At 37.4% G+C, this 24374-nt stretch overlaps 1 protein-coding gene across 5 annotated transcripts; it reads right to left on the reverse strand.

Annotated features, from left to right (window-relative positions):
- Positions 1 to 78: 78 nt before the first annotated feature.
- Positions 79 to 24365, reverse strand: LOC110370669 (protein numb). 5 transcript variants are annotated; one of them, XM_049840582.2, is made up of 7 exons: positions 24159 to 24365; positions 7537 to 7812; positions 5741 to 5892; positions 4538 to 4749; positions 3932 to 4199; positions 3524 to 3674; positions 79 to 3201 (listed from the first exon to the last, which is right to left on the reverse strand). In XM_049840582.2, exons 2-7 carry the CDS (start codon positions 7741 to 7743, stop codon positions 2944 to 2946), a joined length of 1248 nt encoding a protein of 415 aa, XP_049696539.2. In that variant the 5' UTR covers positions 7744 to 7812; positions 24159 to 24365; the 3' UTR covers positions 79 to 2943. The 5 variants fall into 5 exon arrangements, with proteins under 5 accessions (XP_049696539.2, XP_049696540.2, XP_049696538.2 ...); XM_049840583.2 differs by lacking the exon at positions 24159 to 24365 and adding an exon at positions 23995 to 24134; XM_049840581.2 differs by lacking the exon at positions 24159 to 24365 and adding an exon at positions 11467 to 12510 and having other exon boundaries at positions 7546 to 7812.
- Between the last annotated feature and the right edge of the window lie 9 nt (positions 24366 to 24374).

Consider the following 24374-nt stretch of genomic DNA (forward strand, 5'->3'; position numbering starts at 1 on the left):
GAGTCCCGAGTATATCTCTCGCACATTTCGGATACAGAGTGAACACCAAATTCGGAAGGATTGAATAAAAAAATATAATCAACTAAACATAATTTATTATTTTTTATAATATTTGAACTCTCATTATCTAAAATATCTACATATATACGCCAATATTTACATGCTTTAGACAAAGATAAAATCACTGTATAATATACAAATAACACCCAACAAATAAGTCCGAAACAACGTGATTTTCATATATTTAAGTACAACTTTTCCAATAGTAGTATTTCATATAAGCACACGAAAATATATCCGGAATGACCTACACATTTATAACCCTACGTATCTAATGTACTTTGTATAACAGCGAACGAACTCGCTTTATTGGTGCTATTTAAGTAATAGATTATGTGCACGTAGACGCAGAGAATTGCTAATAAATTTACTGTATCATAAATATTTCGTTTTAATTTCAATATGTATTACATCAACACGAAGCGTCTGTATATCGCTGACAGTTCCGAAAACTACGAAATATTCCGTAAAATACTACGAAAATTTATTTCATAAAGTTCGAATTCTATCATAGACACATAGTAGGACATTTATAACATGCTTACATTTATCCGAACAAGTGCCTTTAAAGCTGCTTTACATACAACAATATTATTTTCGTATAAGTATAATATCTAGGCAAGTTTCAATAAGTATTCTTTAACTTTTAAGTACTATTTAAGTTTTACAATTCGTAAGTACATAAGTGCGTTTAATTTATGCAAGGCTAGCCAGTGATATGCATTATAACTACTAAATCTATCAATTACTTCGTGTTACTTTCAAAAATTATCTGGAATGTAGAGATGCAACATGTTATTGCAGTTAATGGGTTAAATTTTCACTAAGGAGTTAATTTTTTTAACCAGACGTGCGTCGTCAATTGTATATCAAATGAAACTGTTAAAAATGATGGTGGTCATATCTAGAAACGAAGAAACTATTTACAGCAAAAATAAAATTGATTTTACCATGTAATCTATACTTACGATAGCTGGCTCAACATAACAGAAAACTATAACATCATAACGTACATTATTAACTAAATTATTATTATTAAATATGTAAAAGTAAGTACGCAAATTTAAAATGACTAACATGAAAATGATATTTAACTATTTGATCGATCCAAACACCTACTAATCATAGCAGCATAGAAAAAATAGTAATAAAAAAGTATAAAAAACAGATCCACGAACGGTGAAGTGATAAATACCTTACAACTTTACAAGTATATACAAAAAAGGAAAAATATATCCAAAATCCTATATTACATAAAGTGATTTAATATTAAAATACTGCATTGTTCGTTTATTTTGTTGTTGTACAGTGTATTATAATCCGATCGGCACGACTAATACTGCATGGACGAATATTATGGAATTAATATAACTTATTACGTATTATAGACACGAACACTTGAACATACACAACAGTAGAAATGTGTGGCGCAAAAGCACGGTGCAGTTTACTTAAAGTTAAATACAATAGTCATTAAATTAGCTAAACATCACACAAACATAGTTCCGATTTTATTCTTCAAAATCCATCATATTCTGACGCTGGTTATATTGATACAAAAATAACTGTCATTCTGGGATATCTGTCCTATTTTATTTATATTTGTATCAAATTATTTGAACCTTTTTCGAAACTTATCATTATACATTGTACAGGCACTGCGCACAGTGCCAGTCGGTTTGGCAACACAAGCCGTGTTTATTTTGGTATGTTTACGATTACGTATAGACAATTGAGTATAGAGTATATTGTGCTCATTTGAGCTTATAATACTACGACCGCGTACACTATTTATTTTCAAATTCCTTTAACACTATCAATCATTTAGCAATTTAAGGTTACCAAAAAACCTCAAATGATGCAGTGTACGGTTTTAGGAATAGCTATATGTTTTTATAACATTTACGAACATCAAAACGTGATTATAATATGGTTTTCATGGGCACAATTACAGTATGCACCAAACCTTAAGCATCAACATTTTTATCAAAATCTTTTATTTGTAACAATACCGAAAACAATAAATAGAGGAACGGTAAGAGAAGTCCCGCGTGTTTTTGTGCAGTATAGCGGATCTGGGCACAGACCAATGTTTTAACAAGTAGTTTGTCGCGTTTGTTCTCAGTCAGAACTGCTTCGCACGTACCGAGTGCGATCTGATTCGCGATATTGATTCATAGTCAACAAGTCTCTATTGAATTTACTAAAAGGAACATTCGTCTTAATCGTATTTGACGCTACCTCGCCATGTTCTTAAGTCAAGGTTTTATAAATATTATTATAAAAATAACATCATTAGTTATTTACTCGTATTTTCCTACTAACGAGCATAAGTATCATTTACTTGAAATTTATGTCAACTTTCTAAGAAACATCAAATAGTGTAGTAAGTACAGTGATTCCAGCATGGCATCGCATCCATTTAAATACTTGGCCCTCTGGTTAGTTGACCTTTTTAAGTCCTACACAACAGATAACATCGATTCGTTCAAAGGGTGGCCATTTATGGCCACAGAAAATCGAAGATTTATAACGCGCTCGCTACACGATTCGTATGATTGACTGGCATACGCTATGGCTAATACTCCTTGCAGTTGCTCACGACAGAAAGCAGAAACGCTGAGCGTGAAGTAAGGTTCACGTCAAATAACTTTGATCCGCTGAAATCAGCCATTCAATGCCTCGCACATGCGCAGTTGTGTATTGTTAGTACATTTTGACTGTTGCGCAGTGACAAGCGCCTGCTTGTTGCCTAACTTCAAAGTCATTTGCCGTGAGCCGCGTGTCGACGCTGAAGGAGAGGCCAGTACATATCAGGAGGCTGCCCTAGTCGAAGACGAGTAGCAGTGGCTCGGGGGCGTGGTCAGCGGCGCGGGGCGTGGCCTAGAGCGCGGGGGCGGCGCCGGCGGGCTCGAGGAAGGGGTTGGTGCTGGCGGCGCGGCCGGCGAAGGTCAGTGCGCGGCCGGTCTGCGCCAGCGCCGGCGCCCGCGCCACGCGCCCGAGCCACGCGTCGGGGTGCGGCAGCGGCGCGGCGGCCGGCACGGGCTCCGCCGCCGCCACCGGCTCCTCCGCTAGTGCACGCAGCCCCGCCGACAGCTGCTGGCACATCGCCGCCACCGGGTCCGCTGATGAAGCCTCCTGCTAAAGATCAATATCATCGTTAATGTGACAAATTAAAAACGTACGGAGTAACGAAAGATGAGTTGAGATGTGAGTAGCGAGGAAGTCGAGTTCTTTAAGACGATTTTTGTGATTTCAACGATTTTTGGTATTAAGACAAATAAGCGGATTCCAAATGAAACGTATAAGGGCGCAGACAGTAACGTTCCTCGTCCTCCGAACACCCACATTTTGGCACGCTACTTTCTCGGGTGATTTTCCGTTATGACGTCTCCGCCCGTTATTTTGTTCTCCATGATGTTCCGAACATGAGGTAATATTTATCATAATTATCCTGTATTACCTGTGGCGGCGGCAGTTCAGGCCGCGGTTCAGACGCGGGCTGCGGCTGTGCGGGCACGCCGCGCGGCGGGGAGGCGAGGCCGGCGCGCTGACGCTCGAGGTTGGACGGCAGCTCGCTGATGCGGAGAGACATCTGACGCTTAAATGGCGAGCTGGAATACAATGTATATAGTATTAAGCAATATTATTAAAAGCCTACAATTTTATTCTGATATAGTTCATGTCAAACTTAATTGCAGCTGTCTTAATGCGAATGGATAAAGATGAACGCGAAAGAAAAGTCGTCTTTCAAAAGGTGACGAAGAGGAATGGAGGCGGAAAAACAACTCCCAAAATAAGTTCGTATCATGGCATAAAGAAGCTGTTTACTTGAGTATCCTATTTGTTTTCCTGATTTCGTTATTCTTACCTGTTATTAAGATGCGCAAATCCGCGGAAAGATCCCTGCCTCTCTAACAAATGTGGTGCCGCATGGGGTCGCTCCACCGCGAAGGGGTTGTGCGGCGCGGGGCGGGACGCGGCGGGCGCGATGACGGGGTGCGTGTTGGCGGGTACCACATGCCCGGTGGTGGCGCCCGGGTTGCCCACGCCGCCCAGGGATCCCACCGGCACGATCACGCCGTTGCTGTTGTTGCTGTTGTTAGCGTCTGCTTCTGATGCGCGCCGAGGTGTTATACCTGAAATGATTAGGGGGGATGAATTAGTAATCTAGTAAGATCTAAGTGATTTAGGCCCGCGTTGGAAAACGTACTCTATTAGGTGGGGATAAATTAGTAATCTAGTAGGTTCTAAGCTCCCCGCGATGGAAAACGTACTCTATAAGGTTCTAAGAGCTTGAGCACCGCTTTAAAAAACTATTCCTACTCTTTGATATAGTCGAGTTGTAGACAGTGAAGTGGTTTTGTTTAGTTCAATTCGACACGTTAATGGCGTGCAATACCATACCAGTTAATCCCTGCCATAACCTATTGGACATCCTTTTGCAGGTCCATTACAAATCTTATCTTTTACGAACCTGACTTGCGGAAAGACCCCTGCCTAGTGAACGCGTGGCTCGCGGCATCGATGCTCATAGACACAGCACACTCCTTGTCCCGGCGCTGTTTCCTCTCGAGACAGGCCGCAAAGGCGCAGCCCACCGCGTGGGACAAGCGCTCGCCGCTGTCCCGGGACGCCAGGAACCCGTGGCACATCCAGCGACGAGTTGTACCGTCGCGGCAAATGTAGCTGGAAATATACACATACGGAATGAGATAAGTGATTAAGTTTGGGCAAAGTTAAAGGTGATCAGGTGATCAGGCATCTTGAAAACTGATCACGACTAACCTGGATCTAAAGATGGCTACTTAGTTGTTGATAATTAAATTGGAGTCTCTTGGTAGAACTAGTGAAGATTAACTAACTAGCTAGACCACAACCTCAGAGGGTATTTTCCAAAGATTTTTAAGAAAATTTGGACGCATGTTGCAGCAAAGTTTGCTGGACTTAGGAACTTAAATTTGGGACAACCATAAAGTTTAGGGATTATTAAATGGCAATGTAAAATATGCTGTTTATAAAATTATGTTAAGTTATAAAGGTTTGCATTACAGGTGTGCTTAAAAAAGGGATGACACATTTCTTAAGTAAATAAACTTTTAGGCATCTGTAGACAATAGCTGTACCTATTGTTTAAAATCTGAGCCAAAGATTACAGTTAATTAATTACTAAATGATAATTTGCACCTGTCAGGTGCAAGGGTGTGTCCTATGTAGATGAAATTAATCCGATTGTATGATAACACATCCGATTATATAAGAACATACATAATGCCACACCCCATATTGTAGAAATGGCTAGAAACAGCAAAAACTAAAAAGGTATTGTTACACATGACTTTAAAAAAAATCTGTTTGTTTTCAGATACACATGGCAACTAGGTATATCTTACTCAGATAGCAACAGCAATCACTGAGCGATAAAACTGGTAAAAGGTCATATTTTAATGCAAACCGTTTATGCATGCAAGTCATGAAAGTTCATATCTCTTTGATCTTCTACATAATCATTTATTAATTTGTTAAACTTACAATTCTGACAAATTCGATGATGTTTTAAGTTCATCCTTTTAATTGTTTTTTGGATGCTTAAGGAGTTTGAAAACTCGGCCAACACCTTTAACAAATAGGTACACCATACCAGCTCAGGTCTTAAATATACACCAAAAACTATATTTACCTGAATCCCCTCTCATGGTTCCTATCGGGCGCGCAGAACGAGACCTTCTCAATAGTCTGGTCGACTATAAGGCCCTTGGTTTCTTCCTCTACGACTCGCAACCCGTCGCCGCTTACGTGCAATACGGCCCGCACCGGCCGCCGGCGAGAGTTCTGAAACCACCCCGTCAGTACAGCTACAGCTAAACTAACTTACACTACACAACTATGTACTTACTTATGACCAAGTTCATCGACAACATAAACGTCCTTTTTATTTAAAGTACCTATAATATTAGCCGTTTCCCTGCAGTTTAACCCACATCCCGTGGGAACTACTGCTCGTGCCGGGATCAAATATAGCCTATGTTATTAGAAGACTGTGGCTTTCCAAAAGTGAAAGAATTTTCTCAGACCGGTTCAGTAGTTACAGAGTCTTTAGGATACAAACAAAAAAATTACCTTTATTATGGTATAGATAACTACTTTGAGACTTAGTTCTTTTAACGAAATTGACGTTTATTATTACGTTGTCGTTGAACTCGGGCCTCATTACAAGATGCAACATGCGGCAATCATGTCGTGGATGAGTGAGTAAACCAATTTCTTATATTGATCTGGACTTTGAGACTGACCGCTGAGTTTTTTCGATGTTATTTCTCAAGGCAGTCTAGTATACGGGCCTCATGTAGTTTTTTATGAGTGATTTATCGTTAGCCTGTGTGCTAAATCAATTTATATTTGACTGTTTTTTAAGATTCATTGATGTCATGATAAAATTGCAAATGTGATCAAAATACAACCCTGTCAGCAAGTCAGGAGTCTCCGTGCCCTATCTATGGGCAGGCCATTAGAATATGCATCACCATTCGTGGAAGCTACTTCGATGCATAATCAAATGGTAAACCACAAGAACAAATTCTGACAAGTAATAAAGGCTTACGTCAGGTTATAGCTGTTACCAAGCAATTTGGAGGTCAGATGACAGTCCCTCCATATACATATAAAACATAGATATTTGATTGAACACATTTAAGGCTAACCTCAGCATTCTTGAGTTTCTGCTCATTAATGATGATGTCGCGTCAAGTTATTTTGTGATGTTATTAAAATATAATCAAGCAAACCCCAACACTCGAGAAAAAGCTATGATTATGATAATGATGAACAGCTATGATTATGTTAGTACATATGCAATTATATGTATTGACATAGTTCAATGTTAAGAACTGATCTTTGATCTTAGTGATCCTACAGCTATAGATTGAGAATAGCGATGCAATCATCGCTCCGAAACGTAAACATGCCAAGATGCATCAAACAGTGTCTAATCTAGTAGAGAGGAGGTGCGAGACTATGAAGCATCGCACTGATTCGCTCGCGACGTACAACAACTTCATAGTTGCTTGTACAAGGTCGGAAGAGTACTTATCTAACTACCGTCTATGCACTGTTGCGAAATCTTCGCCTCTGCGACATATTTTATAATGCAAGTAGGTACAATACGCAGCATTTATGTTTCATACATTATTATGCGCGTAAAATGCAAACTGCTATTTTCGCAAGTCTAAAGAATTAGTTCACTAAAACGTTAAGTAAACGCATGCAGTCAAACTTCACTGATCACATTCTACTATTCCAAGTTACAATGCTATTTAACCTTTTCACCGCCAGTCGACAATAGCCGACAGCGCCCACCACCAACATTAAATAAAATATTCATCCACCTTTAGGTCGATTTGAATTAGGTATCGCTTAGCTGGCGCTCATATCAAGCTCGGATACGCGAGGTCCAGCGATAAAAAGGTTAAAACTCACCCTAAGCACCTTTAGCGCTTCCTCGCAGACTTGCATCCCGCGGGACTCGAAGACCTCGACGCAGCCGAGGTACTTGACGGGGAAGGTGCAGGTGCCGGCGCGCACGGCCGCCTCGTCGGCGTGCCATTGGTGCGGCCGGGCGGACTCGGGCGGCGAGCCCTTGCGCCGCCGGAACGACTCCCGGAACGAGCGCCGCAGCCGCTCCATGCCGGCGCGCGGCGGGGACAGCGCCGCGCCCGCGCGCGCTCGCCGCAACGACGCACGCACTGACGATTTCTGGAAAACAACACGTGTCTTATTAGTTATGCTTTATATTTATCTTCCTATTCATCGGTAAGTGTCATCTTACAACTTCGTCTTCGGAGTTTATCATGATTTCATGACAGGATATCTTTATAGCATTATAAACTGATCACATCTCAAATTGTGCCCTTGCAGAGCAAAACGTGCAAAAAATAACATTTCCATAACTTTCGTGTTTGGGCCACGTGTTAGACTAGGAAGCTGAATAATAAAATGACAATAATGCTACGCACGTCAAGCTTTACGTGATTAGATGCTTTAACAACAAAGACTTATGTTTAACAATGAAAACCAGCCTACTGCTCCCCTTACCTAAACAAACAGGTTAACCATGGGAGATATGCAATTCATTGTTCTGCATCCCCCATAAGTCCACAACAACTTCTACTGAAAGAAGCTGTAAATTCCATGATTTTGATGTTGACTTCAGGCTCCCAGGTAACGGTAACCGTAGACGCCATGACACATCAACTATACGGTAACAATGACCATCGCCGTGGTTTCCACAAATTCAATGCTAAGATCCGTGCAATAACAACAATGAATAAGAACAGCCGGACAATTGGTATTTAACGCGTACCTACCTACCACTAATATTATTGTTTTGCTTTAATTTTGGAAACAGGGATAATAATTTATAAATAAAACCGAGATGTCATTCATGTTATTTCAGCGCTTAGTCACAGGTCTATGAACGAAGACGCGGTAAAAAGTACGCTCAGAGATGCACGTCAGACTTAGCCAATAATTACTTAGATGCTAAAGCTGAATAAATAATAAATATTAAGTAGAAAGCTCTTCTAGTAGAGATAGATACAAAGAGCTTGTTTTGTAGCATAGTCTGTGTTCTTGACATAATAAAGGTGGCTTGTCATTATAATATTGTATTGCAGATACACAATAGTACAATGAATTATGTATTGTAGGAAATTAATTACCGTTCTACGGAAATCCTGTAATAACAGAACATGTAAGAACGTTTCATATTAATATTTATGTAGTATAAATAAAAACGTGCAACATTTACACGTTCTTGCGTTTACTTCGTATTTGTGATCAAAGCAAAAGATATCAAATCAAGTGATTACACATTACGCGTACCTATCAAATAATTCTAATTTCGTTAGTGGATGGATCCGATAAAAGTAAGTGATTAATCACCATACATAACTGTATTTTAGATATCTAAAATGCGACACTTCTAAAATCATATTGAGGGAAAATAACATAAAAATATATTTGGGTAATAATTACGTTAATATTTATAAATAAGGATAATTAGGAATATTTAAAATTGATGGGTTTTCCATTGATAAAATAAAAGGTACTCTAATAAGGTAAAAGTTGCAATAACTACACATCTTACTAGCAAAAAGCTAAGATGACCGTAAAAGGCATGCAGAAAACGCCGCAAAAAAAAGGAAAAAATCATAAAGTCCCCAAGGATAGGCCGTGAAACGGAGCCTAGAAGCTAATTTGTAAATATAACAGGAACCTGCGTGGGAGGGTTAACCCGAAACTCCCCTCAAGTATCTAGTATGTAAATGTCACATGTATTTTAGGGTAACACCTTATTATTATTTTAATAATATTCCTTTAAATTTTGAGCGTATTTTACACACAAACGTGAGTCAGTGGGAATTATCCTGGAATTCCCAAGGGGTTTTGTCTATTGCTATTTCTCTATAGTTGTGTATTTCTCTGTTTTAATTGGTCATTTATTAGGTCTGATAAGCCTCTACTTATTAGATTCCGGCGTGGTTCGGGGAAAAACGATCCAGTAATTTAACATATTCAAGCTATTACTCCTTCATTTAATGCTCTCAATTAAGCAAAAAAAAAAATACATAAAATGTCTCTTAAAAAAATGTTGGTACGATTTTCATAATAAGTAACATAAAAGTAGTATTTCTTCGCAAAACTAAATTTCCAAAAAGTGCATGTGTTATTCCTACAGAAATGCTACTATTTTTAATCAAAGAGAGATCAAAAATCCTATTATTGTTCAAAATTAACTAAGCTTAAAAAAAAAACTTAAATGCCCATTACCCTAATATTGAATGAACGTCGTAATATTCCCAGGCACATTAACTAATGACAAATAATGACAATGACACACTTATTTAGCCAGATGTGCACTTCATAATGAATCCATTATATTCATTTATAAGTATGTGCTTTAAACCCACTAACACTCGTCAATCTGTCATCTGGTCGTGAATTGATTTAATTAAAATGTTTTGAACTTAATTACTGAGGCATAAAGTTCAATTTTGCAAAGAAGGCATAGCTCGTGTCGTTTAACTAAAAAATGCACCAAAAAGCGGTCATCTGTTGTGTTGAAGTGTACGTGTGCAATCTGGAATCTCTCGTTACGATGTTATTAAAATAAAATGTGTGTTTTCTTTATTTACAGTGGCATATTTGCCTTTGTGTTTTTTTATTAATTACGCTTCCCGTATAAAACTTTTAGTGATTCCTTAGCAGCTTTTCCCAACTTTATTGGGGTCGGCTTCCAGTTTAACTGGATGCACTTGAGTATGTATATGAGCGCTGCCTATCTGACCTCCTCAACCATAAATACTTTTTGAATTCTATATTATTGGGATTTGTTGTTGAAATTGCACTCCAGTAAGTATGCTTGGCAAAAGATTTTCCTACTGCACGAAAAGGAATGCCATTATGAATGTTGTGTTTTCAGTCGTATAATAGGTATTTGTTGTTTAGAATACACGTTTCATTGCTATAGCGTTCCTTCATATTTAGTCAGTGCCTCAGTGGCATCCCAGATAATCTTAGAAAGTACATAATTATGACTTTGAAAGGTCACGTCATTAGTAGCTAGGTACTTGGCTATTAGCCAGGCCAAAACCCGCATACTCGAGCTAAACAAACAAGCTTCTCAACCTCCGGACTACCGTGAGATTTTATATCAGTGATCAATTGAGTCGATCAATAAAAACAAATTAACGTTAATGAGCTTCAACAAGTTATTGGTCATATTTGAGTGCTTGGCATGCCAAAAAAAATTATCGCACAAATAGCTCCGAAATTCTGAACACAACTCGTTTCATTTCATAATTATAGAACGGTTAAAAATGCTAGATTACTGAACGCAAATAAAGTTTTGATTAGATAAGAACTGTTTAAACAAACGTCAGGTAAGCAACATATTTTTCTCTAGTTTTAATTAACTAAATAAAGAAAAGAAAAACGTAAATAGACAATGTGTGTTTAACTATTAGTTAGAAAAAATGTGCGAAATCGTAGATATCTCGCTAGCAAAAAATGCTAACGTTTAAGAGGTTTGAATTATGAATATATTACACCTATTTATAAGCGTGAGCATGACGCTAGTTCGCCAATTCCGTAAGTGTGACCTGTTCAATGCCGGCGAAGCATAGGTAACAACTAGACAACGAGTACAAAGACTTAAAGCTCGACACGGCGAGCACGCAGGTAACTCGTTATTATCTAGCGAGGATTTAAATTAAGTGTACGTGAGGTAGGAACTGCAGGAACAATAAAGGTGGCCATATTACAACCGACTATTATATAGTTTAGTATGTATTCAATGACTCAAGTTGAATAATGAATAGCAAATGAAGCTAATTCAAATGAATGTACCATTTTGAGGTCGACATTGGCTGCCGCCTGAGCCCTGTCGAACGGCTCGTGCGCTGATGATCCTTGGTTCCCCATTGTGCAGGAACTTATCACAGTAATATCTTCGAAACGAACTTCACTCACGGAACGCAAATTCACTAGATAATGCTATATCCACATCACTTTGTGTCGTCACTATTCACATTACGGAGAGCGTATCCGCAAACTAATATTTAACGGCTATTTCAACATTTCATTCACTAACATCACACACGTTGCCTAATGTAAGAGTATTGTCCTCCTCTGATAAATGTTCTATCCGCACCACAGAAAGATAATAATTTCGACGAAGTTGAAACTCGACAAACATGGCAAAGCCCAGAATAAATAGTTTAGGTCTGCGGAATGCTGCAACCTTGTCGGTTGGCGCATAAAAACATTCGGTATTTACGCTGGTGCCTCATTAATCACTCACGAAATTAGTTTTATTTGTATGGGTATTAATTAAATACCTGTTGCATTTAAAACTTCGCATGTTGTAAACTTTCGATCCGATCATCTAAGATGCGGTAGTAACAACAAATACAATACGAGTCGTGTGAATTCGTTAACAATAATTTTTAAAAACGGGGGTCAACTTTTCCCACAAACGATGAATAAACGCAGAGAGGCGCATTGAACCCGGTACCCGGTCGGCGCGGGGAGAGAGGTAAGGTAGGTAGCTGGGAACGACTGCCGATGCCAGCTGAACGTTATTTTTTCCCACAGCATTGTTCTTTGGACCGTAGCGAGTAACGATTAGAGAACTAATCCACTTTTTCTAAATTTGCACAAACACCTTCGTTTATAAACGGATGCACTAAACTTCATTTTGACTAGTAAATAATTTAGGAATGTAGAAGGAATTTGGAAAAGAAGCGCGCGCGCCGCGCCTTGAGCGACCAACTGTCGCACTGACTAGTGACTGTGGGTCGTACCGCGTGCGCCGTGAATCGCACAAACCCTGCAGCGGAGTCCCCGTCCCGTCCCACACCGCGCCCCGCAGACGACCGGTCCTTTGCATTGTCAAGATTGACGACCGGTGAGATCATCATACGAATCGCCTGTCTTTAATTCGTACTCTATAATTCCATATTTCGTCCAATCAAGTTATAAAATTCGTCTCAAGTTCCAAGAACGTTGCCTTATCGAATCAATATTTTAAATGAGTAGGAGTGCTCTCAAGCAGAAATTCTGCAACTTGATCAGGTTTTCATTGAATGAAATAATGCTAATATTGGGCTCATCTTTGCATCGAGAACGTACGCCATGACAACAGCTGGAATAAGCACGTGCGAGCGGGACTGGGACGGACGCAGGTGCAAAGCTGGAGAGCTCATTGTTGGCGTCCGAAGTTGGAACATATGGCTTTTGAACGTCGGCTCGGAACATTTGAGTACATGCGACTACAGACTGCACCATTTATTTATAGATGCTGAAGCATCTGCATCAACGTGCTCGTTGTTATTTTCTATACCAATTGTGTTTTATTTGGAACAGATTTGTTTACACTTTGGGAATTAGAGCACGTAGCACATGTTACTTGCGAAACTTTAGGATTGAGCTTTGTTGTATCAGATTATTGCAACACTTGCACATGAAAACATTGCCGGATGCACCTTTAAAGCTTCGGATATTGATGAGTCTGTGGAGGCATTTTTGATAGATGGTTATTTTGAGAAGACTTACACAACATACTCAATCTAAAACTTAATTCAGTATCAGGGTTATGAAACCTAACTTATCCAACACTGCCCAAAAGTTGTATACTTTAAAATGGTCTACATGTTGGTATCTCTCAGGTGATTGAAAGTAAAAACTGTTATCCTTCCTGAGTCACGCGCTGACTCACAGCATGCCAATGACTGGACGGATCCGAGACTGAGGTTTCCGATTGCACTCGTTATGATAATCAGTATCAGGAAAGAAATCACATTATGCTTCAGCCTTGGATGGTGATTCTAATCATAAAACATGATTAATAGAGGTAAAACAACAAATAAACTGTTATAAAATAGTGCATAATAATATAATGAATAATATGTATTAAATCGAATGCCAACAGTTTTTCCTAAAAGAGATAAAAAACGCTTAACGTATTTTAAGCTCAATTTTACAAACGGGAAAAACCAGGACTTATTTGTATGCCGAACCAGCCCACATGGAAGCGATATTTGATTGCAACATTGATTTAAACTATTTTTATTCTAACGAAGTTCTATGTTGAGCTTCAACAGAATTTGGATCAGTCACCGTTTTTAACTACTGGTCATTTAGTCGTCTTCACGACTTTGTACCAAGCACTCTTATCAGCGGTAAGTTGCCCAGAGATCGATAGGCATCTATATTTACACTTTAAATGCTTCAAATTCTAAAATCGATTTTCACCAATGCCGATGCCGATGCCGCTAGCTATTGGAACGTACCTGTCCGTCAATGTTGACATTTTGCAGCGAATGTAGCTTTCTCTACAGCTACTGTTTAAACATTGAATTAGCAGGCAAGCAACTCTCTCAAGTTAGCCAAAATGATTTCAATTAACGTTAGCAAACCACGATGAAGAAATAGGACAGAAACTATAAAATCAGGGAATAACGAGAATATCTATAAGAACAAAGAAACTTAAAAGACAAAGCCGACGTCAGTATCCCAACGAAGTTTGATTATGTACAGCTATGAAATATTTCACGGAAGATTAAAAATTCGCACTACCTCGTCAAAGTAATGAAATCGTATAATTTTGATTGTACCATAAAATAACTCAAATGCAATCACTGCATGACGTCTCATTAAAAGAGCCATCGTATAAGGTTTGCATAATTATATACCTATCATAATAATGTCATTCAACTCTGAGACATTCTAGAGGAAACCCTACTAACCCTATTTGTAGTTGTTTACCTACTCTGATGCAATTACTGTGACATAATATCTATGACCAACTTGTTAGCACTAAGCATTACATCGCTTACAGAGGATATCCCGCGATTTGTTACAGTGGCGTTAATTTATGCAAATAAATACGTATATGTGTATAAAATTATATCCTCTAATGCGTTAATTGAAGAAGTAAATAATTATTTAGTATATCACGCCTGCAATATTAGTGTTAGAACCAGTAAAAAGCAGTGCAGAGGACACTGACATTGTTCCGCTTCCAGCGACCGTAAAATTGCCAGCACGATCATTGTCTACTCGGCAATAATTTCCGCCAACAGTACCGTCCTTTTCAATCGCAGTACCGTTACTTGACACTTAGGTATCTACTCCTACATAGTTCACAACACAATGACCTCAATTTGGGAAATGATAGCACCCACTAACAGACTCATTCAGATTGTACAGATGTTGAAATTATTGAGGTTTGTTCAAATGATTTTTTCAAATAGTCTTTCAAGTGTCATACTAAGTACTTACAAACAGCACAAACAAATAAATAAAAGTTGACGTTAATAACGCACAATGAACAATCAGTGCCAATAAGCTGTTACTTCTACTGAGTATGTGTGCCGACTAAAACAATGTCACGGAAGACTTGCAGACAGAAGTGGAAGATTGTTAAGGTTTTTCTTTTACTTCCGTTTATTGCAAAACGGAATAACAAGGCATCTGGTTTCAGGACATGCTATGCGTGCATGCTAGTATTCATATGAAACCCTAAATTGATGCTATACATTTTAATAATCAGACAGAACCAACGGGTATTTAGCGTGGTCAATGGATAATTTCTGTATATTATTATTCAGATTTAACGACAATGAACATTTGCATCAATATCGCATAGTTACTACAATAATATTAAACGTAAAGAAGTTTAACTGTACTAGTCTAGGCCAGTTGTGAAGCTCTACAAGTCTCCGTATAATCAAAATCAATTCAATTGAATGAAAATTGCAAACTTCGTATAAAGTTTCCGTTCGGTCTGGAGCATTTATTTTCACGATTTCCATGGAATATTTTCTGCATCGGAAGCAGATACAAGGAAACCTACTCGTAACGTTATGAAGCTACTGGTACTGCATCTGTAGATAACCAAATACGGATCATTGATAAAATCATGACATCAATACTACCAGACGTTTTTCATGTTGAGGATCTTGTTTTTTTATTTAAACGAAGAGTATTCTTTTACAATATAGGTGCATTTAAAATGGATTCACTATAAATTAGTCATTTCCGCATTTGTCTTTATCAAAGTTAGTGGTTCCCCATTTTTGTTGTGACGTAGGTTTGCACAGTAATATGGGACCAGTAGGAGATCCTTGTGGAACACATCCCCCTATTTCAGTTAAAAATATACATTAATTTACAAAATATTTTAAAAAGGATGCTTAATACGCCTTTGTTGGGCTCTAAATTAATCTTGGTAAAGTGATCCCAGAAATATTTCATCTGAACGGCGAAGAAAAAGCTGAGATTAACTTCACCTTTACCTCACTAGATATGTAATAACGTAGCAAAAGTGTATTATTTTTAATAAAAAAAGAAACAGAAAAAAATCCACGAGGATGATTATAACTTCAAGGTGAGCCATATTGGATCGGGTTTGACTGGCGACTTTGAAGCCATTAAGGGCGACAAGATTTTTACAAAAAATGATAATAATGAAACTTTCCTTAGCTATACAATGTCTAGACGAATGCCTGAGAAAAAGTACTTTCTGCGTAGCATTAGCCATTTCTAAACCCCATAGATCAGTGGTTCTTAACCGGTGGTCCGCGGACCACTGGTGGTCCCTGGAGGCATTCCAAGTGGTCCGCGAAGCTTTGCTTCGCGACGTTGCTATCCATCTTACTTCACCAACAGAAAAAAATTAAGGTTTGAAATGTAGCCCTTTTACGTAATTTTGGTTCTGAGTCTTAAAAAATAATTAAAATTTCCCGCTCGCTTCGCTCGCGTATTCAGAAACTATATGCCCTCGTTTTTGCATTTGTCAACAAACAAAATGTTAACTACGTTTGGGCTACATTTTACGTAGTTTTGGTAATGAGTCTTAAAAAATAATTAAATTTTCCGCTCGCTTCGCTCGCGAATTCAGCAACTATATGCCCTCGTTTTTGCATTTGTCAACAAACAAAAAGTTAAGTACGTTTGGGATACATTTTACGTCAGTACGACTCAAAAAAAAAAAAAATTCGCTCTCGCTTCGCTCGCGCATTTGTAAGTAGTATTGAACCAACAATTCAGAAGTTAGTAAAAAGATGCAGTCACAAAAATCACATTAAATTAAAATCTGTAGCTTTTAGTTTTTTAGGGTTCCGTAGCCAAAATGGCAAAAACGGAACCCTTATAGTTTCGTCATGTCCGTCTGTCCGTCTGTCCGTCTGTCCGTCTGTCACAGCCGATTTACTCGGAAACTATAAGTACTACAGTGATGAAATTTGATGGGAATATGTGTTGTATGAACCGCTACAAAAATATGACACTAAATAGTAAAAAAAAGAATTGGGGGTGGGGCCCCCCATACATGTAACTGAGGGATGAAATTTTTTTTTTCGATGTACATACCCGTGTGGGGTATCAATGGAAAGGTCTTTTAAAATGATATAAAGTTTTCTAAAAAACATTTTTCTTAAAGTGAACGGTTTTTGAGATATCAGCTCTCAAAGTCGTAAAAAGTATGTCCCCCCCCCTCTATTTTTATAACTACGGGGTATAAAATTCTAAAAAAAATAGAGGTGATGCATGCTAATTAACTCTTTCAACGATTTTTGGTTTGATCAAAGTATCTCTTATAGTTTTTGAGATAGGTTGATTTAACTGTAATTTACGGAACCCTTCGTGCACGAGTCCGACTCGCACTTGGCCGGTTTTGTTAAATAATAAAGAAATGAGTGCTAATTATAAAATGTGCTTGTATTCTTTATCAAAGGACCCTCAATTTAGACAAACCAATGGGGTGGTCCCCGGCAAGCCAAATCTTTGGTAAAGTGGTCCCTCATGACAAAAAGGTTAAGAACCACTGCCATAGATAAATAGGAACACGTCTGTCCAAACAAAATATGGAACAACGGTGAATTTGAAAATGGCGATGGACATATTTGTCAGTAATATTTTTTTTATATTTATAACGGACATTATGCCATCCCTGGCCAAGGTTGTGAATAAGAATGCTATTGCGCATACAAAGTCGGCTCATCTTGGTCTACTTGTGCTGTATCTTCAATTCCTATAGCATTGTGATCACGTTTGTAACACAGCGGATGTCACGACCATGTGACTTGTTTGCAAATGTGGTCTTCTAAGGCTTTGAAGCAACCAGTGTGTGAGCGTCTTTGCGATTGAACGGATATTTTCGTGATTACCCGCTGTTCAATCTTCATAAGAAACTTTAATATTCGTTCATTGTTTTTATTCTCCGAACTGGAAGACAATCAGTTTTACTATCAGACTTTGCTGTATGGGATTTACACAGCTGAATAACTTTGTTGTGCTTGGAAGTGGAATAGAGAGTGATCCAAACGTTGAACAGTGTGTTTGTGGGACGAATTAGAAATTGGTTACCAAAACGGCGCAATACGGAGAAGAAGCAATGACCGCTTGGACAATGTTTAGTTGGCGACGATTATACAATGGCAGAGTGGCGGATTGTGGGGAAGAGAGTCACATCGAGCTACCGGCAGATACCAGGCAGCTGGTGTACAACGTCTACGTGTACTTCAGCAGACGGCCCGGGAGGAGTGCAAAGGCGGCGCTGACGAAAACTGCAAGTGCTACCATGATCCCTAGAGACATTGTCGCTGAAATTGTACGGGACAAATACCGTAAATGAAAATGACATCTTATAAGCAGATTTATTGGTTCTAGCGTAATACTGTGGATACATTATCATCAATGCATTGATACATCAATGGGCCATTAACTACTGTGTGCTACAAACATCTAGATGTTTAAGTAGAAACTGACTACGTGATGCAAGTAATTAACCTACTTTTTTCATGTGAATTTTGTGTCTTTGTAGTGTCTTTAAGTATTATTTACCAACGAAGGTTTTGATTCATTCATTCTGCTAGCAGTGTATTTTCTGCCGTTCGTTTCAGTGGAAAGCTAATAAAAGTATGTGTAGTTTGACATTTGTCACTACGAACGTGATTGTTTGCAGACGATTAAACAGAACAATGAACTGTTGCGATTGAATTATATGGCGCGAAGAAAAACGGTTTTACAATCACATCTGTTTACTAGCATGTTTTTATTTTCTTTCTATGCGGTATGATGAAAAATATACGAAATTACTCATAATTCATATTCGAATATTTGTTTCCAGCCGCGAACGTTTGGATAGAACAATTTCTTAGTTTGATTGAATTTGAATAAGTACGTCATTCGCTATTACTTGTAAAGAGTGATTTAGTTCAATTTCATGTATGTACCTAAAAGGCATTCAAAGGAGAATGGTGCAGTTTGTCTTCAAAATCAGGTTTTTGAACATTCTCATATAAATCTGGTTTAATTAAGAGCTGATACTATACAATCAGGTCAATATTCGTTTACCGATTACGAGGAAATAATAACGGTAGTTTTAATTGGGTTAAGGGTTTAACAAATGGTTATCCTTGAAAGAGAACGTAAACTAAATAACAACAAAATTATGCTAAGTTTAACAGAGTGTAACGATCTCATTAAGTAATATCGTGTGAATAAATTTACAATTAAGTATAAACTTTTGTAATCAGATATCTACTTAGGTTTAACAGAGCAAGTTTTATTTTAAGTAAATAATTGTTCAATAGAATTTTTTGTTCAATAGGGTAACAAGAAATAGCATAGGTACAACGCACTTATAATATATAGTTAAATACCAACAGGTAGATTATATCTATACTTGTTATTCTGACTAAATAAACAATTGCAAATAATAAGCAGTGCTACATTAATTTATCTGTATTGAACTACTTACGATCTAATTCAAGTAATGTTGACGTACAAAACGCTCAAGATATCTGAAGAACACTACACATCGGCACACTGAGGAGCACAGAACGTAACTGAACTCTCGACTTTGTCACTCTTAGAATTTGCTAAAAAACGCTGTAGGTAGCAAAAAGTTGTTATGATGTACACAAGTACGTAGAATATTTTCCGCCTTCCAACAATAACGTTTAAATCAACTAGAGTTGAAGATCAAACTAAAATTAATATTTGCAGAAGTGCCAAGTTCCGAGACGTAACACCAGCACTGCACTAATTACTACACTGCACTATTTCAGGCGCGTGAGCACGTGAACCACTCTAGTAGACTGATTCATAGCGAACCACAACACCGACTAACTGGCTGAAAGTTTCAACACTACAGAAATTGCCGAAGGTCGCGTGTCTGATAGGTACAGACGAATATCTGTCGACTGAGAAACCCATTAATTACTGCCTTGAATAAATTACAGACGTAAAACAAACTGTAAGGCGTAGGTTCGTTGATTCAGGATAATGTATTCAGAAACTTAACTGTTAAAACCTAACACGAACTGCTGGTTAGATTTAGTTGTCGCGTGGGCAGCACAGCTGTTTGTAATTTGTTGTTTGATGTTTATCGGCCTTTAGACACTTCATTATAATTAATAGAATGTATTTACCTATACCAACTTTCATGTGCAATCAATGCATTAGCGACTGATTCCGGAATTATTTATTACCTTTGTTAAGGTGGATTGTTATTCGGAATTTAAATTTGGACAAACCTAGGTACGTTTTAAATTGTTTTTCTGGAGAGTGACCATGACCTTAAATTAAAAAGTATTCATGCAGTAAGTTCCTAGTACGTATTTTACATTTCTCAGTGAATATATTAAACCACTATTGTCTGTTGTTAATTTAATAAATGCTGGTACGAAGTAATGTAAACAAGTACCAATAATGGATGAACAAAGTTGTAAAGGTACTTATGGGATAGTGGTCTAAACAAATCAGTCAAAATTGTTATAACATGGCATATATCAATGATCTTTATTGAATTCCACGCACCGTAAAGAAAACGAACCGATGATATCTATCACTATCTTAACAGCAAACAAACTGTTATCAGAAACGGCAAACATGTTAATTGGTGAAAATGTTATTTATGCACTAATTAATGTGATGATTACACTTTCTTAGGTTAAAGCCTGCATAGTTCACCTACACATCTAGTTGCAAAATGATCTGCGTTGAATCCCTTCACTTTTATGTAGGCTGACAATGACTAACCGCGTATGCACCCATGTGTATTCAAGTAGGTAGACTAGTTGCATAACTTCTTACGTTTGGATGAATTAAACCTCTGTGGATTAACATCTGCCTTGCCTTTACAACGTTCACTAATAAATTGTAACCTACTGTAGATAGAACCTCATCGTCGATTTTCAGAATCCTGATAGCCGGAATAACGAACGTTGACATAGCAACACATCTTTATGGCTCTCCATTATTTGCTCAATCATAACATCTCTATTTCTGAGCTGGCAAAGTTGTATGTGAGATTTAACGTATTTTTGGACTGTTTGGCTTAATGTCTCTAATATTAGATTGTTAGATATTATGTAGGAGGGCCCTTAATTAATAAATAATGACCTTTAATCGATACAATATAGGTAGATACGCCAGTTCGGCTGAACTGAAGAGGACACTTTATTTGTGTCAATGGGTTGATTGTAAAATCTATTTGCAGTAGGCGGCCGATGGTTCCGAGGCGCCGCCGATCGTTACTCAAGGTGATATTCAACTGTTTTATGTTTTTTACACATACATTTTTCTTGTGATAGCTCACGTATCGTACCTACTTACGAACATGTTTACGAACGTTTATTGCAACAGTTCCACTATTATTAAAGTTTTGTTTAGATGATTTTATATCGGCAGTTATTTTGTTAGGATAAGTTTTGGAGTTTTAGCTAATGATGGTTGATTTTGTCCAGTTAGATACCTACCGTAGGATTTTATTGCATTAATTTAACTCTATATGCAGTAGTTAAGATCCCTGCCAGTGATCAGCATATTAGGTCCGCAAAGTTTATGTCAAAGGTCATGAGTCAAGATGTTCGTTTTCATTTACCCAGCACATTTTTCTAAATGTCTATCGCAAATGACTGTACTTAATCTTGGCTGTTTGACAAATGATATGGTCGATAACATCATTTTCTATGTGTAGGAGTAGAAGGATTGTTGTGGCGAGATGTGACTGCGGCAACGTGTAACCTTATGAAACGATCGATTTGCGCGCTGGCCAGCTTGTACAGATGTGCTACTGTACAAGACAAATTATTTTGTTTGTGATACCGATGATTATATTCCACATGATTCCATATTGATGTCTGAATAATATACAAACAGATAAGTCTATGTTCTCAGGCACAGTCCTCATTTCAACGTTAATATTTTAGCGTCGAGAATTTAGGACGTCGTGATTAGGTAATGCCTAGAAGATGTAGAAATGATGAACTAGTTCATAGATACACAGATATTTTTAAATCGAAGGTGACATACTTTTACGATGCTGCCCTTCAGACCTCATATTTCCTGTTACGTACAGCGTAACCACTTTGCGTTGTTGTTATAAACTGATCTAATTAGTAAACGGAGCTTGTGAACTACCCATCCTAGGGTATACTTCATGCTAGAGTTGTTCAATTAATTAAACGTACCGTGTAGGAATAGATGGCCCAGTTTAGGTTTATTGAACATTCTTTTATCACAGAGCTATTGATCTGAAGTAAGGACCATACATAAGACACGTTTTCATCCAGATTCCAGTGAGATAGCGTGAGTCATGATGGAATTGCAAATACGCTTCTCGTTTTGCAAAGAAATAACTATAAGTAGTTAGGTACTACAACGTATCATAGCACGGCCACCGTCCTTGACTCTTACATAAACGAAACACGTGAAACGATTTGAAACTCGTGCCAAAAGCTCTTCAATCAGTGGTGTCTGTAATTGTTAAAGAAATACTCGAAAATATAAGACAAAGGCTATTTTTTTGCACGCCTACCAGTCCATTTACGTAAGAGTCATTAAGGATCTGATATTCTGGTACTGATCAGCATTTTACGAGTCACGCTCAATACGGTCGAGTGACGTAGCTGGATTTCGCGCCGGGACGACTCGCCTACATTATTGCTTTGAGCTAGACATTTGATGATAGTATGGACATGCAAACCCTCTATGGAGTTCGTCTACCTACCTATACCACAACATTCTATTTATGAAATGACGAGAGGACGGATATGAAAGCTCTAATTGATAGTTTCCTATTTAATTTGCAGTTGCTAAATGCATGAAGCAACATTTAATGGGTGTTTATTCCATACATTAGTTAGCTTTCGTTGATACTCAGAATAACATGCATGCATATTGCTACAAGGTAAAAGTTATACCTGCTAAGGCTTTTTACCCTATAATCTGGGTTGTCTCTCATAGCAATATAATATAAATACTAACAAATAGTATCTAATTATAAGCATTAGTAATATAGATATTAATACTAATAAACAGTATCTAATTATAAGCATATAAAATGTTCAAAAGCATGGCTGATTTGCGCTTATAATTGATCATATTTTCCAGATTACTGTTTATTTTAGTAAATATCTGATACGTTTTGATAGTTACAATTTTGCCAGTCTATACTGTAGTAATTTATTTCAAAATTGTCTTTAATATTGACTTCTCAATCACTGTGTGTTGTGACGATTCATTTAGACCTTCTTATATCATTTTCATTAAAGAAAAGTCATCCAAAGGTTCATTGTGTTACATTATTTGTACTTATAAGATGGCATGATATATTATTTAGGCGTAGTGCCAGACTTTTTTCATTGAACGCAGACATTTACATTGGCTGTCATCCATTTTTATGAACATTAATATTATTGAGGGTATTGTCTGAGGCTGTTTTAACTCTTAAAACATTATATATAATAATTTACTTTAGTTTAACTATTTACACATAGTCTAGAAATAAACTGATAAGCTTCAGTCTTTGAAGGAAAACCACAATTCATTTTATTTGAAATTCAGATAAATTATACAGAATATCTAAAGTGGATAAAAAGGATTACGTTAATATTTTTTTCTTTATGATAATAACTAAGCACAGGTTATAAACATGTCAGTAATATTTTTTTCTTCACATTATCAAAGACAAGTTACAAGTTTAGTTACCATTGTTTTACTGTTGCTATGGTATGGCACATCTTTTGACCCTCTGTGTTATGATATCACAATAATGAACTAACAAAGGGAAAAATAATAAAAAATATGAAGCATTATTAGATAAGGTATCAATAAAAATTATATTTTATTTTTCACTTTGTTATTTCTGTTAAAATTATAAACTTTTGGGAATAGGTAATAGGTACCAGCAAGAATCTTATAAGACCAAACAGAATGGTATGAGTAATTACAATTTTATCAATTAAAAGTATTGAATAAATCATAGTTGCAGTAAACAGCAGTAAAGCGTGACCTGTAACTGATACCGCGCGCTACAGGCGGATATCTTGATAGATATGATAACTTGCTTGTATGTATACTTACCTATCATTAAATGTAGAATACTACGGTATCCTTCACAGCTGGCACATTATTAACATTATTCTATACATCTACACAATAAGCTACTTATATTCTTTTTTAAACTACTCGCTCGCTTTTATAAACAGTGAAATAGCGATAAGCTTTCTAAAATAACTAAAACTCACGTTTATGGAACAGGTACTTGGCTTCGATGTATACAACAGATATTACTTTACAGACTTGAATAATTTGTAGATTTTTGGGCTTTAGTATTACACAAGAATTTATGAAATCCAATTTTTGGATTTAAAAAAGGCTTGACTTGAAATAAAAGAGATGTTAGCCAACCAACCAACAGCCCTTTCTTCAGCCGAACTGCGAATTAAATTTACTGTAGTGAC

The sequence above is a fragment of the Helicoverpa armigera genome, chromosome 13 (assembly GCF_030705265.1).
Source record: "Helicoverpa armigera isolate CAAS_96S chromosome 13, ASM3070526v1, whole genome shotgun sequence".
In the NCBI taxonomy this organism is placed as follows: Eukaryota; Metazoa; Arthropoda; class Insecta; order Lepidoptera; family Noctuidae; genus Helicoverpa; species Helicoverpa armigera.

Bases quoted from the DNA above. Each gene is read 5' to 3' on its own strand.
- LOC110370669 (XM_049840579.2), bottom strand. From the start codon at position 11,541: ATGGGGAACCAAGGATCATCAGCGCACGAGCCGTTCGACAGGGCTCAG. The intron at 7,813-11,466 runs GTACATTCATTT...GTTGTTTTCCAG, and splicing joins CCAATGTCGACCTCAAAATG to AAATCGTCAGTGCGTGCGTC. The intron at 5,893-7,536 runs GTGAGTTTTAAC...GGGTGGTTTCAG, and splicing joins AAGCGCTAAAGGTGCTTAGG to AACTCTCGCCGGCGGCCGGT.